The sequence below is a fragment of the Natrix helvetica genome, assembly GCF_964273705.1.
Source record: "Natrix helvetica genome assembly, chromosome: Z".
Classification (NCBI taxonomy): Eukaryota; Metazoa; Chordata; class Lepidosauria; order Squamata; family Natricidae; genus Natrix; species Natrix helvetica.
Window position 1 is genome coordinate 45,193,719 of NC_138554.1, and position 13,829 is coordinate 45,207,547.

General features: G+C 39.0%; 1 protein-coding gene across 5 annotated transcripts in view; it reads left to right on the forward strand.

Annotated features, from left to right (window-relative positions):
* The window catches only part of ATP6V0A1 (ATPase H+ transporting V0 subunit a1), a 62,734-nt gene continuing 48,905 nt past the window's right edge, over positions 1-13,829 (forward strand). For all 5 annotated transcript variants that reach the window (XM_081933242.1, XM_081933243.1, XM_081933244.1 and 2 more), the window contains exons 1-5: positions 1-131; positions 2,560-2,722; positions 4,648-4,726; positions 6,408-6,505; positions 11,356-11,484. In XM_081933242.1, the coding sequence (XP_081789368.1) occupies positions 2,606-2,722; positions 4,648-4,726; positions 6,408-6,505; positions 11,356-11,484 (423 nt within the window). In that variant the 5' untranslated portion in view covers positions 1-131; positions 2,560-2,605. The remainder of the gene's footprint in view (positions 132-2,559; positions 2,723-4,647; positions 4,727-6,407; positions 6,506-11,355; positions 11,485-13,829) is intronic.

Here is a 13,829-nt window from a genome sequence, read left to right on the forward strand (position 1 = left end):
GAACAGACCCAAGAGCAGAAGGCCGGACTAGGCCGTCCTGCAAGGAGGGAGTTACGTCGTTACGAGGTGACGTCATTGACGGAAGCTCAGGCGGCAGCTCTGGATTGAGGCTGTGGGTCACCCTTGGAGAGGTAGGTGTGTGTGTGTGTGGGGTGTCCTTTGGGAGGAGGTTCTTTTTCTGGGGAGGGGCTGAGGGGGGAATGTCAGGATGCCCTTTGTTCTGGGGGAGGGGAGCGTTGGGCAATTGTGGGGTGAGCGAACTGGTCTCTGTCCGCGGGGTGCAATGATTGTGGGAAGGGGCTTTTTGATGCTGGCGTTCTTCCAGCTTAATGCTTAGGTCTCTTCCCCTCTTAATCCGTGTTGTTTGGTTAAAAAGAAGAGCAAAAGAGAGGATTTTATCGGTGTGAGGTTGAGGAAGCTGAGCTCATCTATGGGTGGGGGGAGCATGTTTTTCCTGGCGATCATACCTAGGTCATCCTTGAAAGGAGGGGACGCGTCATCAGCATTTTTAAGAGGGCAGGCATTTTGAGAGAAAGATCATTTTATATTGCTCTTATTATGGTATATGGGGATTTTATTTCTTGTGATCAAGGAATATTGGGGATTGGATGATCATGGAAGGCGGGTGGTGAAGGAGGAATATTGGATAGCTTTTCCTTCCATTTCTTTACCATAATTGTGAAGAATATATGCCAGGAGTAGGTGGGCAGTATACCCTGTGATGTGTGAGAGGTACTAGCAATTTCTGTCCTTCATTTTGGTGATTTGATGGGGCAGGATCTGAAATACAAATAAATTGAAAAGAATACTAATTTGATAGGAAAGAATGACTGTTTCTCAAAAATTATTGTGTCATTCTCTCTCCCCCATCCCACCCCCATGATTACTAAAGGCAGAAATGTTAATTATCTGTGGGATTTGGAAAAGGTTTGGTTATGCAGCAGAGGATAATGTATGAATTAAAATATTGTTTCATTGCAGATGTGTTATCAGATCTAGGCTGCACAAATCTGGATGGCCATTAGACAGCAGCAAAGAATCTGTTTCTTTTTCTGCCATCTAGTGATAATGTGGAATTTAGTAACCTAAATTTGGTATCTTTGATTATTTATTACCCTGATTTTTTAATCTAATTGCTAGATCTTTCTGGTTTTTGTTAATACGTTATATTCACTAAACATTTTTGATCACAATGATAATAATTTGCTTTTTAAATCTTCTCTTTTAGTTTGGATAATGGCTTTTGTTGTGTTTTTGTACAAGGCTTCTTATTCTGTGTTTGTTAGCCTGCAATATAATGAGCAGGAGGCTGGAAATGTAGTTTTGTTCCTTGTGGTTTCCAGTTAATTTTGAATGGTAGCTTGCATGTATCATTTTTAATGCAAAATATACTATCACACATACATTAAAACTTATTGTGCATCCTATTGTCTAAAAAGAGGAAGTACAAATCTTTTGAAAGCTGTTCAGGTTCTACAGGTTCTCAGGTGGATAATATAATTCTGTTTATTGGCATGCTTAATTCACTAATAGGAAGCATAGTAAGGCATTCTACAAAGTGTTTTGCATTGGCAATTAATAAGTAATGCTTTATAGATGGAGAACAATGCATTTTGGTTGATGGAAATTCAAATATTTCATGATTTTGCTTAGACTTATCTCTGTTTGTTTAGCATTTTCATGTATATAAGCATATAATTAGTGCCTCTTTATTTTATGACCTTTATTGGAATTGCCACAATACCAAGTATTCTTTGCTTCCATAGATGTTTAGTCTATGATCTCTGGATATGGTGTGTTCTTTACTGAAAATTGAATTTGGAATCCTTAGGCTAAAGGTGAATGTGCTGCAGTATGATAGGGGTGGAAAAAAAGCTCCTTCAACTGTCAACTATAAATCTCCAATAATGTTTCTAAGACAAAAGATACTGTTTGATGTTATGAGAGGGACTGATGTTTGAAGCTTTAGGCTCAAGGCTGAATGATTAATCTCAGAAACAATTATCTACAGATGAACTGTCTAAATTAGGATTATTTGAATGGCATATATATAAGATGCATTAACAGGACAAAGAAGTCACTTGTAATGGTAATATTATTATGCAGCTTCTAAGAATTGAAACAATTATAGATATATGGATATTTACACATTCAAAATGTGGAATAGCACATTAAGATGGGATAGGGCAGTCTTTTGGAAGTTGTTGGTTAGACTTGATATTGAGGGTAAACTGAGCGTGCCAGAAAATGAGTCTCTTAATGGACATGGCCACAGTCATTTAATAGATAGTAAACCAGTGATATAGAATTTGCTCACTGCTGTTCCTCTGGCCTTCCAATTCTCTGTTCCCCTAATTAACATAAAGCCTACTCAGCATTTTTATTTCCTAAGAATGCCATGATAATTTGTCACTACCGTATTAAAGTTATAACATAAGTTAAACAATTATCACACTTCTTCAAGAGTAATTTGTAAAATTTCAGATCTGAAGTTAATTCACATGTATAGACTCCAAGAAAGATTTATGTAAACTTATCTTAATGTTTCCCCCCCTTAAGGTATATGAAGATTCTCATCCTAATTTGATTGGCTTCTTTTTTCACCATGGGTGAACTCTTCCGAAGTGAGGAAATGACCCTTGCACAACTTTTCCTGCAGTCTGAAGCAGCATACTGCTGTGTCAGTGAATTGGGAGAACTTGGGAAGGTCCAGTTTCGAGATGTACGTATTTGCTTAGGTTCATTAATAGAATTATTATGCTCCAAAAAACATGATTTGTGCTCAGAATTTTTGTTTCTTTCAAGAGCATTAATGGGATTTCTTTCAATTAAGTATGTGATGATTCAGACCACTTTTTAAAGTTAATCTGACTAGAAGTTATAATTACAGTAGCAAAAACTAATACAAACAAAAAATAGAGTTAAAGCTGCAGAAAAGGAAAAAGACAAAGAATAGAAATAACAGAAAATAAAAATATAGCAAAGAAAAAATATAAAAAAGTGATCCCCTTCTTCATCACAGCAGATATAAACAATTTTAGTAATTTATCATCTTCTCTTAAATACAATAAATGATCTTTCTATATCCCATCCATACAAATCCATAAAACTTTGCCATTTCAGTCCTGATGTTACCAAAAGTTCATAAAGATTACCAGAGATAACAACGTATTTGTTTTAACCTTGATCAAATGTACCAAATATATATTCCTTTTACTTTTAACAATCTTGATCTTAAATTTCTTCAAATTATATCCTAGAAATTGATTTTATTTATTTATTTATTTTGTCCCATCTCACATAGTTCAAAGTTTTAATAAGCCTCTTTTGAAAATCCAAAACAGCAAACTTATCCAGGTCATTGTTTTGTTCTACTTTTTTAATTATTAAGACACCAAAATGCCTTTTTCTTTGTCTTCCTTGTACTCTCTTCTTTAAACTCTTTTTCAAATGAGCCTCAGTTGTTATCAGGTAATACTTGTTTCTTTCCCCATATCTTTTAAATACAATCTACAGAGGCAGTAACTCTTAAAACTGACTTCTGAGTCCATTGTTCAAAAATATCCATTAAAGTGTTCAGTGTTAAAATATTTCACTTCATTCTGTATTAGTAAGTTGAGTTTGTTTTCCTTTAATTGTAGTATTTAGCTTCTTTTTGTCTGTCTAATGTCCAATATTTAAAGTCCTGTCTTATTTTTTAAAAATAATTGAAAGGAAAGCACTTTTCCACAGGAAGGAGTCTTTGTAATTAATTCCAAAACCTTATTTCAAATTTACCTGGACTCCTAATCCTTTGCTTCAATTTAGCAGGACAGAATGGCTCAGCCACGGTAGACATGCTCCTAATCCCTTCCCTTAAATGTTGCCATTTTATGGGATCTAGATAGCATGTCTTTTCAAAAAGCAGCCTCTGCTCTATAGAACATGTTTCCCCTCAAGGTTTGCCACTCTTCCCTCCTCTTAGCCTTCTGAAAAGTATTTTAGACTTGACTTTTCCTTCAAGCGCTGGGATAGGGTGAGGTGGATGAGAGGAATGAACAAAGTAGTACCTGCGGATGCTCAATTTTGGTGCCAGGTTTTTAATGTTTTTGGCTACATACATACATATATACATATGTACGTACATACATACATACATGCATGCATGCATGCATATAGTTATAATTGTTAACAGAGCTGCCCAGAATTTGATATAAGATGAGCAACTGTATGAATGTTTTACATAAATAAATAAATCGTATATTTTCAGATTTGTTCTTCCAGGAAATTCTACTAGCAGAAAAATAAGTAATAATCAATTTCCAGATAAATTAGAAAAGGAAGCATGCAAACTTGGTGTTCTTTTAAAAGCGCCAACTGCTCAAAACCTGCCAGAATCCGCTCTCTTGTATCTTCCTGAGGAGCAACCGTATGAGCACTTGTAGGCAATCTGCTCCCCTCTCTACTCTATCATTGGCTTCTTCACTGCAGTCATTGGTTCTGCTTTTTATGGCCCTGTCTTCAGTCCGCCATTTTGTCCTCTGAAAATTCAAGGGTCAGATTGTTGAACTAGTTTCTGAAGTGAAGTTGGAGGCAGAGAGTGACAGTATGTTCATGTTTCTACATATACTAGTATATACCATTATAATTACATGCATTTATTGACAGCTAAACCCTGATGTGAATGTGTTCCAACGTAAATTTGTTAACGAAGTCCGAAGATGTGAAGAGATGGACAGGAAGCTCAGTACGTCATTGCTTTCTTTTACTTGTACTCTTTGTGTAGATTTATAGGACGAAATTAGGTTATATATATATTTGTATACACGCTAGATTCACACTTAGTACCAGTTCTGATTTTTGAATCTAGGTAGTTCTCATGTAACAACCATTCATTCTGCAGCCATTCAAACTTACAGTGGTACTGAATTAATGGCACTTATGATACTTACGTTAACTTAACTCATACTTAACTCATACTTAAATTGGCAAGCATCCTCATGGTCATGTGATTGTGGTATCCTTCTTACAATTATGTCATTGCAGCATCATGTCATGTGATGGCCATTTGTGACCTTCTTTTCTGGCTTCCCATAAGCAAAGTCAATGGGTAATATGACAGGAGATCACAAATGGTAATCATGTGACATCCTCACTTGTGATTTACTTAACTATGGCAACCAGAAGTGCCAGAATTTATATTGCTAAGCGGTGCAGTTATATTTCATGACCACATTACTTGCATTAAATCTGATTCCAATTACTGACATTAAATGAGGATTACCTATGAATGAAAATTGACTGGGTTCACAGATAATGTTAACTTTTTTTATTAAGAAAAATGACAGAGTTAGCATAACACACTAAGCCAAAAATAGACAAATCTTATTATATCGTAGCCTGTGGTGCATCTTAAATAAAATACCTCTATCCCAATAGAGTACTTTTTGTCCGTATTCATTTTTTGGATGCAAGATGATGTAACATATTGAGACCAGCTCTGTTACACTGATTAGCAACCATTTTTCTGGTATCTCGAACATCTTTATAAATATTTCCATCTGCTTCCTGTTTTACAGCATTTAATTTAAAAAAAACAAAGTAGAATGAAGAAATCGTGGATGTTCCTCTCCCTACTTTATATTTCTATATCTCTTTGATACCTCCCATAGAGGCTATGGAAAAAGGCCTAGGAGTATAGGAATCTCTTTGTGTTTGCTCTAGCTTTCCATATGTGTTGACAGAATTAACCTCAAATTAGCCCTTTGATTTAGCGCTAATAAGATGAGGAACAAAACAAAAGATAGATAACTCTTTTACCAAATCTGATTACAAATATATATTAAAGCACAATTTTTCCATAATTCAGATTTGAATAACACAGATCTGAGTAAATGCCTTGAAAGTCTGGTATGCAGCTACCAAAGACTATTGGAAATTCTTATAAATTGTATTTTTAATGTGACAAGAATGTTCAGCAACTATATGACTGGAAAGTGTTAAGTAACTATATTTAATTATAACTCAGTTTAAACAAAGATAAAAACAGGCTCTTCTTTAGTCCCCCAGCTTTTTGGATTGTGATCTCTATACACTTGCAAAGTATGAATATGGTCCTTGCCTGGAAAAAGAAGTGGATCCTGTATTATGATAACATGCTAGTTAAAATAGTGAATTTAATTATTTATTTTCTGACTTTTCTTCAGGTACACAAGGTGACATTGTACAAGTATGATTAAAGAGTATACAGATTTGAATTTTAATATTTGCCCCTTTGTACAACTTTTATTTTTTTAATGGAATGAGATGTTTGGAGAATGGAGGGATAAATTGAAATTATGGATTTGGATTTGGGAATCATTGATTAATTTGTTTCTGGTACAATACTGCATATCTTCAATCACAATGTCACTATGACTCTTTTTCAGGATTTGTGGAAAAAGAAATTAAGAAGGCCAACATTCCCCTCACAGACACTGGAGAGAATCCAGAAGTGCCATTTCCTCGAGACATGATTGACTTGGAGGTAAATACATTATGTAAAGCAGGGGTGTCAAAATCAAGGCCCAGGGGCCAGATCCAGCCCATGGGGTGTTTAGATCTGGCCCTCAGGGCCACCCTGGAAACAGTTAAGAACTGGCCTGCGGTGCTTCTGCCAGTGAAAACGGATGTCGGGAGGGCTGTGTGCAGCCTACCGGAGCTCCATTTTAATTGGCAGATGGTTGCAGGAGTCTGTTGCAGCTAAAACGGAGTTTGCGAGGGCCGCAGGCAACACTCCCAAACTCAGCATTTGCTGGCAGAGGATTGCAGGAGGCTGTTGCAGCAAAAAACGAAGCTTGGGAGCCCGTTTTTGCTAGTAGAGTGCTTGGGCCATCACAGGCGCCCCCGACACGAGTGACATCGAGCTGGCCAGTGACGTGCGGTCAGGGGAGGCAGGGCCTCACCTCTCTTCATGAAATAATAGTATATAATATTATATACTATATATATATATAATATTATAATATTATATACATTCGTCCGGCCGTGCCCGGGAGCTGCAGAGGCAGAAATGTTGTCGGCGCTTCCGGATGAGGAAGGCACGCAAACACGCATCTACCCAGCTGTCTTTTCCAGCTACCTAGCACTCTTTTCCACCGCGGACTTTTCCTTGTTGCACGCACAACGTGCGCGATCGGTGGAAAAGAGCGCTAGGTAGCTGGAAAAGACAGCTGGGTAGATGCGTGTTTGCGTGCCTTTGTCTTCCGGAAGCACCGACAACATTTCTGTCTCCGCCCTCCACAGCTCCCGGGTGCACCCGGACGGAGGTAGCCAGAATGGCGCCGAGGCAGTCCGGCCGAACGAAAGAGCGAGCGCGCCCGGGAGCTGCGGAGGGCGGAGGCAGAAATGGCGCTGCCGGAGGACAAAGGCACGCAAACACATCTATCCAGCTGTCTTTTCCAGCTACCTAGCGCTCTTTTCCACCGATCGCGCACGTTGTGCGTGCAACAAGGAAAAGTCCGCGGTGGAAAATAGTGCTAGGTAGCTGGAAAAGAGATGAAAGAAGAAATCAAAGAGAACCAGGTTCAAATTAATAAAAATTCACAGAGACTGGATCTTTTGGAGGGTGGGACGGCTGAGATGAGGGAGGGGATGGAGGGGATGCAGAAGGGGAACAAAGAACTTGATACCCAACAGATGAAAATAGAATTTGAGAGAATGTCCTTTTATCTTAGATTTCAAAATGTGGCGGAAGCAGATGATGAAGACATAAGGGACATTATGACAAGTATTTTGGCTGAATACATTCACAGAGAGAAACAACAGATGGGGTGGGAAATAGACCTGGTTTACAGAGTGAATTCAGCGTATGCTAGAACACATAATGTACCCAGGGAGGTACACATTAAATTTCTCAGAAAAAGTACAAGAGATGAGATTCTGAGTGCACAAAGGGGGCAAGAATTGAAATACCAGGACAGGCAAATAACCATTCTGAAACAGATCCCCAAGAAAGTGAGGGAAAAAAGGAAAAGTTACTCGCAGTTAGCGAAGAAACTATACCAGAAGGGGGTGTGGTTCAGATGGCAGATGCCTGAAGGTATGTTAGTATTCTGGGAGGACACAAGAGTTAGAATTAATACACCCATAGAGGCACAGGCCTTTATGGACAAAAACAAAGCACTCCTAGAAAAACCAGATGATCCTACACCAGACACACAGGACACGGGAGGGGCCGGAGCTCTGCCAGCGGGGGGAGATGGGGCGACACCGAGAAAAACCAGATCACAAAAATGAATAAGAAAACTTGCTTGACATAAGTTGACCGAATATATTAATTGAACCTATATGCTGACTATATGTAACTATTTAGTAATGAAATTCTTTGCAAATGTATACTTTGAGTATGGAGGGAGGGAACACCTACCACACATTGCAACCGTCAAAATTTGTATTTACCCACTACCTTTTTCCTTGTAAAACTTTAAAAAAACCAATAAAACATTGTTTAAAAAAAATAAAAATAAAAGGCACGCAAACACACATCTACCCGCTGTCTTTTCCAGCTACCTAGCGCTCTTTTCCACCGATCGCGCACGTTGTGCGTGCAACAAGGAAAAGTCCGCGGCGAAGCCCTTGTCGCCCCGAGCTCTTGTTTCCAAATGCACACGAAAAGCGTCCACGATCAGTGGAAAAGAGCGCTAGGTAGCTGGAACGCAAACACGCATCTACCCAGCTGTCTTTTCCAGCTTTTCGTGTGCATTTGGAATAAAGAATGATTTCGAAATTGGTTTGGCGAGGCGGGCTGAGTTGCGGTTCTCAGTGGAAGCTGCGGGCGGCCGAGGCTCCGACAAGAGCGAGGCGCGCACAGCAGGGGCGGAAGGTAGCCCGCAGCTACCCCCTCCTCTCCTCCCTGTCGCTCTCGGCTGGAGCCAACCTCGCCGGCCCTTCCAGAGCCGGAGCGGGATGGAGCGAAGAAAAAGGGGCGGAAGCGAAGAAAAAGGGGTGGAAGTGCAAACAAGAGCTCGGGGCGACAAGGGCTTCGCCGCGGACTTTTCCTTGTTGCATGCACAACGCCGCTTTGGTGGGAAACCGCTTGCTGTTCTTGCGTGCCTCTCCAGCCACCGCCTTGGAAGTGAGTCGCGCAGACGGAGCTTTGGGGCTGAGGAGAGAGGCAGGGACGGAGGGAGTGGGGTGAGAGGAGCCGGCCCCCTCACCCCCCAAGCAATGGGGAAAGCTTTCCTGAAATGGGGGGGGGGTATAGCGGGAAATAAAAAGGGCACGCGCTGGGGGGGACGAAGGAGGCTTTGGCGCGCCTTAGAGGTGGGCGGGAAAGCAACGAAAGGGGCAGCGAGGGCGGGCGGTGGCTGCAGGCGGTAAGGCTTGAGCGGGGTGAAAGCGCAGCCCCTTACGTTGCTTTCCCATTCACCCCGCTCAAGCCTTGCCCGAGGGAGCTGGGGATCGGGCTTTGGGTTGGTGGGAGACCTTGAAGGAGTGGGGGGGGGGGAAGGGACTGGCGCCGGTGGAGGAAGCAATGCTACGTGAATCAGTGCACTCCGCGGTCCTCTTAATGTTCACTCAGGAAGGCGGAGAATGGGACCACGTGTGCTGCACACGTGGTCCCATTCCCCGCCTTCCTGATGACGTCACCAGCCTCCCCAGCCATAACCCTCACCGCACGTCACTGGAGCTGGCTACCCCCTCCCCCAGGCCCCCAAGGTTCATTCTAGTTCACTACCCCCTCCCCCAGGCCCCCCATCATTCTAGTTCACTTTTGTGAAGTGCAGGGTTGTTGTTTTTTTGCCAAGAAGAGATAGGTAAACAGTTACCATTAAGCCTCTTATGAAATACTGGTGCTTTGATATTGAATTCGGTGTTTGTGTGAATATTAACATTTGGAGGAGCCAGGGAGAAGTATTTCACATGTTTAAAATTCTGTGTTGATTAAGAAAAATAGTGGAAGAAAGATACTATTTGGATAATAAAAGTCTTTGAATTACAGCCCTAACTGGGACCAGAATTTCCATTGCTGAGCAATGTAGTAATTAAGCACATCACCATGTGATATACTGATTAGCTATGCTAGTTCCTGCAGTCCTGGTTGTGGATGTTAAACAAGTACTGTATGGTCGCTAGGTGACAGGGTAGCAGGCAAAGTGTAGGGTGGACAAAAAGTTGGAGATAGGTGAAGAGATAGATGGATGGGGGTGGGGGGGTGATGAAATTCACACAGGAGAGGATTACATAAACTGGGAGACTACCAGTGTCATGAATCAGTACGGCTTCCAAGCATCCACATTTTGATTACATAATCATGGTAGCACCACAATAGCTGGAGCTTCAAGGAATGTTTCTAATTATCATTCATTCAGTGATGTTGTAACAAATGGTCTTTAAATGTATGGATGTAACTGGAGGACTACCTGTATCTGATTCAGAACTATAACTTGGAGAATATGCATTAATTAACAGTATAGATGCTCAACAGAACTTCAAAGTATAATATACTTTCCCCTATGTGGCAGGAGCTGGTTGCACATATGCCGCATCTTACAGGCCATCATATACCTTCCCCAACTTGGCAATAGCCGTGTTTGGTTCCTCCATGCATCACATGTTACCTTCCTGCTGGCCTGCTTCCTGTAATTCATTTAATAATCCACAGTCTTTGCTTAACAATGGCAATCAGAAGTGCTGGGATTGCCTTCATTAAGTAGTATGGTCATTTAGAAGGTAGAAGTTTAGGACACATACACAACAAACGCAACAAACACACACAAACACACACACACACACACTCACTCACGGCCTAAATCAAGGGATTCTCAAACATTTTGGTGTCAGGATCTCTTTATATTGTTAAAAATGATTGAGGACCAAAAATATATTTTTATTTATGTGGGTTATATCTATTGACATGTACTGTATTAGAAATTAAACAGAGAAATAAAACATTTATTTGTTTGAATTTGTGGACTACCTGAACACCTCCCCAGACCACACTTTGAACTTCACAAAGTTATTTAAACATTAGAGTATTAGAAGTCCTTACTTAATACTGTGCAGATATCATTGTATCAAAATAAATATAATATGTATGTTCTACAACAATATAATAAAAAAAATTAGGGAGAAAATATTTGGGAACATTCAAGAATGAAATTTCAATAATTGATTGATATAATTTGTATATAAATAGATATAAAATGTAGAGTTATTGAACTTTATATTGTGGCCTATGCTGCAGCATTCATGTTGAGGCTAGCATCTGTCCATCTCTGCATCATGACTCTTCATTGAAGTTTACATTAATATGCACACTGAAAAAATAAACACGTCTGAAGTATATTGATGACTGCTTTACTTTTTCTTGTTTCCTCCCCTATCACTTTCTAGGCAAACTTTGAGAAAATTGAGAATGAGCTGAAGGAGATCAACACCAATCAGGAAGCCCTGAAAAGGAACTTCCTAGAGCTAACAGAGTTGAAATTCATACTTCGAAAAACTCAACAATTTTTTGATGAGGTCAGAATATCGGAATGTTTTCAATTCTTATCATCTGGGCCAGCCCATCATAACCCACTGTTTTCCTTCTTACAAATACCTACTTAAGTTGCAATTTGGGTTGGCAGCTCTATTTGCTTCTGAGGAGTTGTTGCAAACTGTTTTTCATTATTCATGAAAATTTGGGAATTGGACATAGAAAAATCTATTTTTACTCCTAGTTTCTAGGACATCTTGCAGGTACACAAGTATTTGGAATATCTCCAAGCATGTTTTACAGTTAGGTAGAAAAGAGAGTTTACAGAAGTACAAAGACATAATGTGCTATATTTTTAGAGCACAGTGTTAAAGCAGAAGTGATTGAATATTCTTATATGTCTAAACCAGGGAAGGACAATCACCTTCTACACTTTTCTCCTACATTTCTTATGCTCTTTGACTATTGCCCTTACTGTCTTAAGCAGTAAACAGTAAAATTATAATCCAAGAATTGTGAAGAACGACCCATTATCTATCACTGCTGTAAACCATAATTTTAATGATCTGAGGTCAGTAAAATTATAATTCAAGAATTGTGAAGAACGACACATTACCTATCATTGCTGCAAGCCATAATTTTAGTGGCCCCAGCTTGTAAACTCACTTATCTGGAACATTTTCCTTCCAAATCTAGATTAAGGAATTGATTGAGATTTTCGCAGTCTTGTTTGGCTTCAGAAAAAATAAAAGGGAGGAATTTAAGAAATCTGTATCTGCAAATACCTTCATTGCAAAAAATAATTTAAATCATAACTTTCCTTTTCAGAAATCCTGTTACTGGGCTATACCTGGTTTCAGGTATACATTTAGATTTAGGTTGTTCAGTTTTAATGTTACAAACATTATATAAAAACTGTTTTTTGGGTGCATTTTCAGTAATTACTTGAATATGCTATATATCTTTGCACTATGGATGCTTTCACTTGCTTTGTGAATAATGGTGGTGAATCTATATAATAATGGTTCTGGGTGCCTAACTTCAGATGTTGAATATCAGCTTGCAGATTGTGGTTTTGGAGTTATTGATTTCTGTGTACATATGCAAGTAAATATTTTATTTTTATGACTGCCACCATGACAAGACAGCTCAAATACTGTTTTTAAAACAAAGGTTTAGTTATAACAGTTATGGAATGTCTCTTGAAAAGGTGGTGCTTGGAAAAGCATCCAACCTTGCTGCAACATGTGCTTGTCCAATTTTTCTTTGTCTTGTCAACAGGCATGTATTCGATCTTTTCCAATTGCTTAAGATATAATTTAAATGACATTTGAATCCAGATTATATTGGACAACATCAGCTGCAAATATTAACTTTAAGTTATATGATTATTTTTATATTAGTCTTGCATATAATGACAGTTTTATTTCCTTTTCAGTAGATTGTCCAGTACCATGCTGAATATTCTCTGAATTGTTTTCTCTTGGGCGTGACTGGAAAAATGTTTTTTTCACCAAGGGCAGATGAAAATTCACTATGTAACTTAGATCCTTGCAGTTTGTCGAGAACACTGGCTTGAAACATAAAATTCATAACGTATCAATTATGTGGAACAGCCTGTACTGGACATTCTTACATTAAGATAATTTCTTCTAAACCACATTGCCAATTTTTTATATATCTTTTTAATACAAGAACTACCCTAATTCAAACTTCAGTACATTTTAAAGTGATAAATCCTGATACATCGATGTATTTTTACTGCTATTTGTAAGAATTGAGCTTTTCAGCTTCATACTCTAAATAGCACGTGATGGACAATAGTATCACTAAAGAGGAAAAATGCCTATATCTGGAACTAAAATGCCTATATCTGGCCTATGTCAGTCGTAAACAGACTGATCACTCTGGATTTCATATATTTGTTATAACTTTACATTGAGATGTAACCTTAATAGTTTTGAGTTATTTCATGTTCATTCTTTGAAAAGCTTTACATAGCCAGTTATCAACGCTCCAAATGTAGGGTGTGTTTTTAAGGTGGCATGGTCTAGTTGCTCCATTTTCCTTTTTTTTTAACCACACTGGTTGCTGCATTCAACATTTTGAAGACTTTATAAATCTTTTGGGAGAGATTTTTAAAATATTTGTTGTTTAATGGCAAGAAATGGCTCCCAAGGCTTGCAGACTTTAATTTAGTTGAGGTGGAGCTACAGGAGAATTTGGGCCTCTTTGAATGTTTGCTCTGCCGGTGTAGCCATTTGTTGCATGTCAAAAAAGAACACAGTGATTTTGATTCTATTAACTGCTAGTCATTTTCTCATTCTTCATATCTTTATCTTGTAAAGAGCACAGTGAGAACTGGAATAATATCTCGGAATGTATAAAC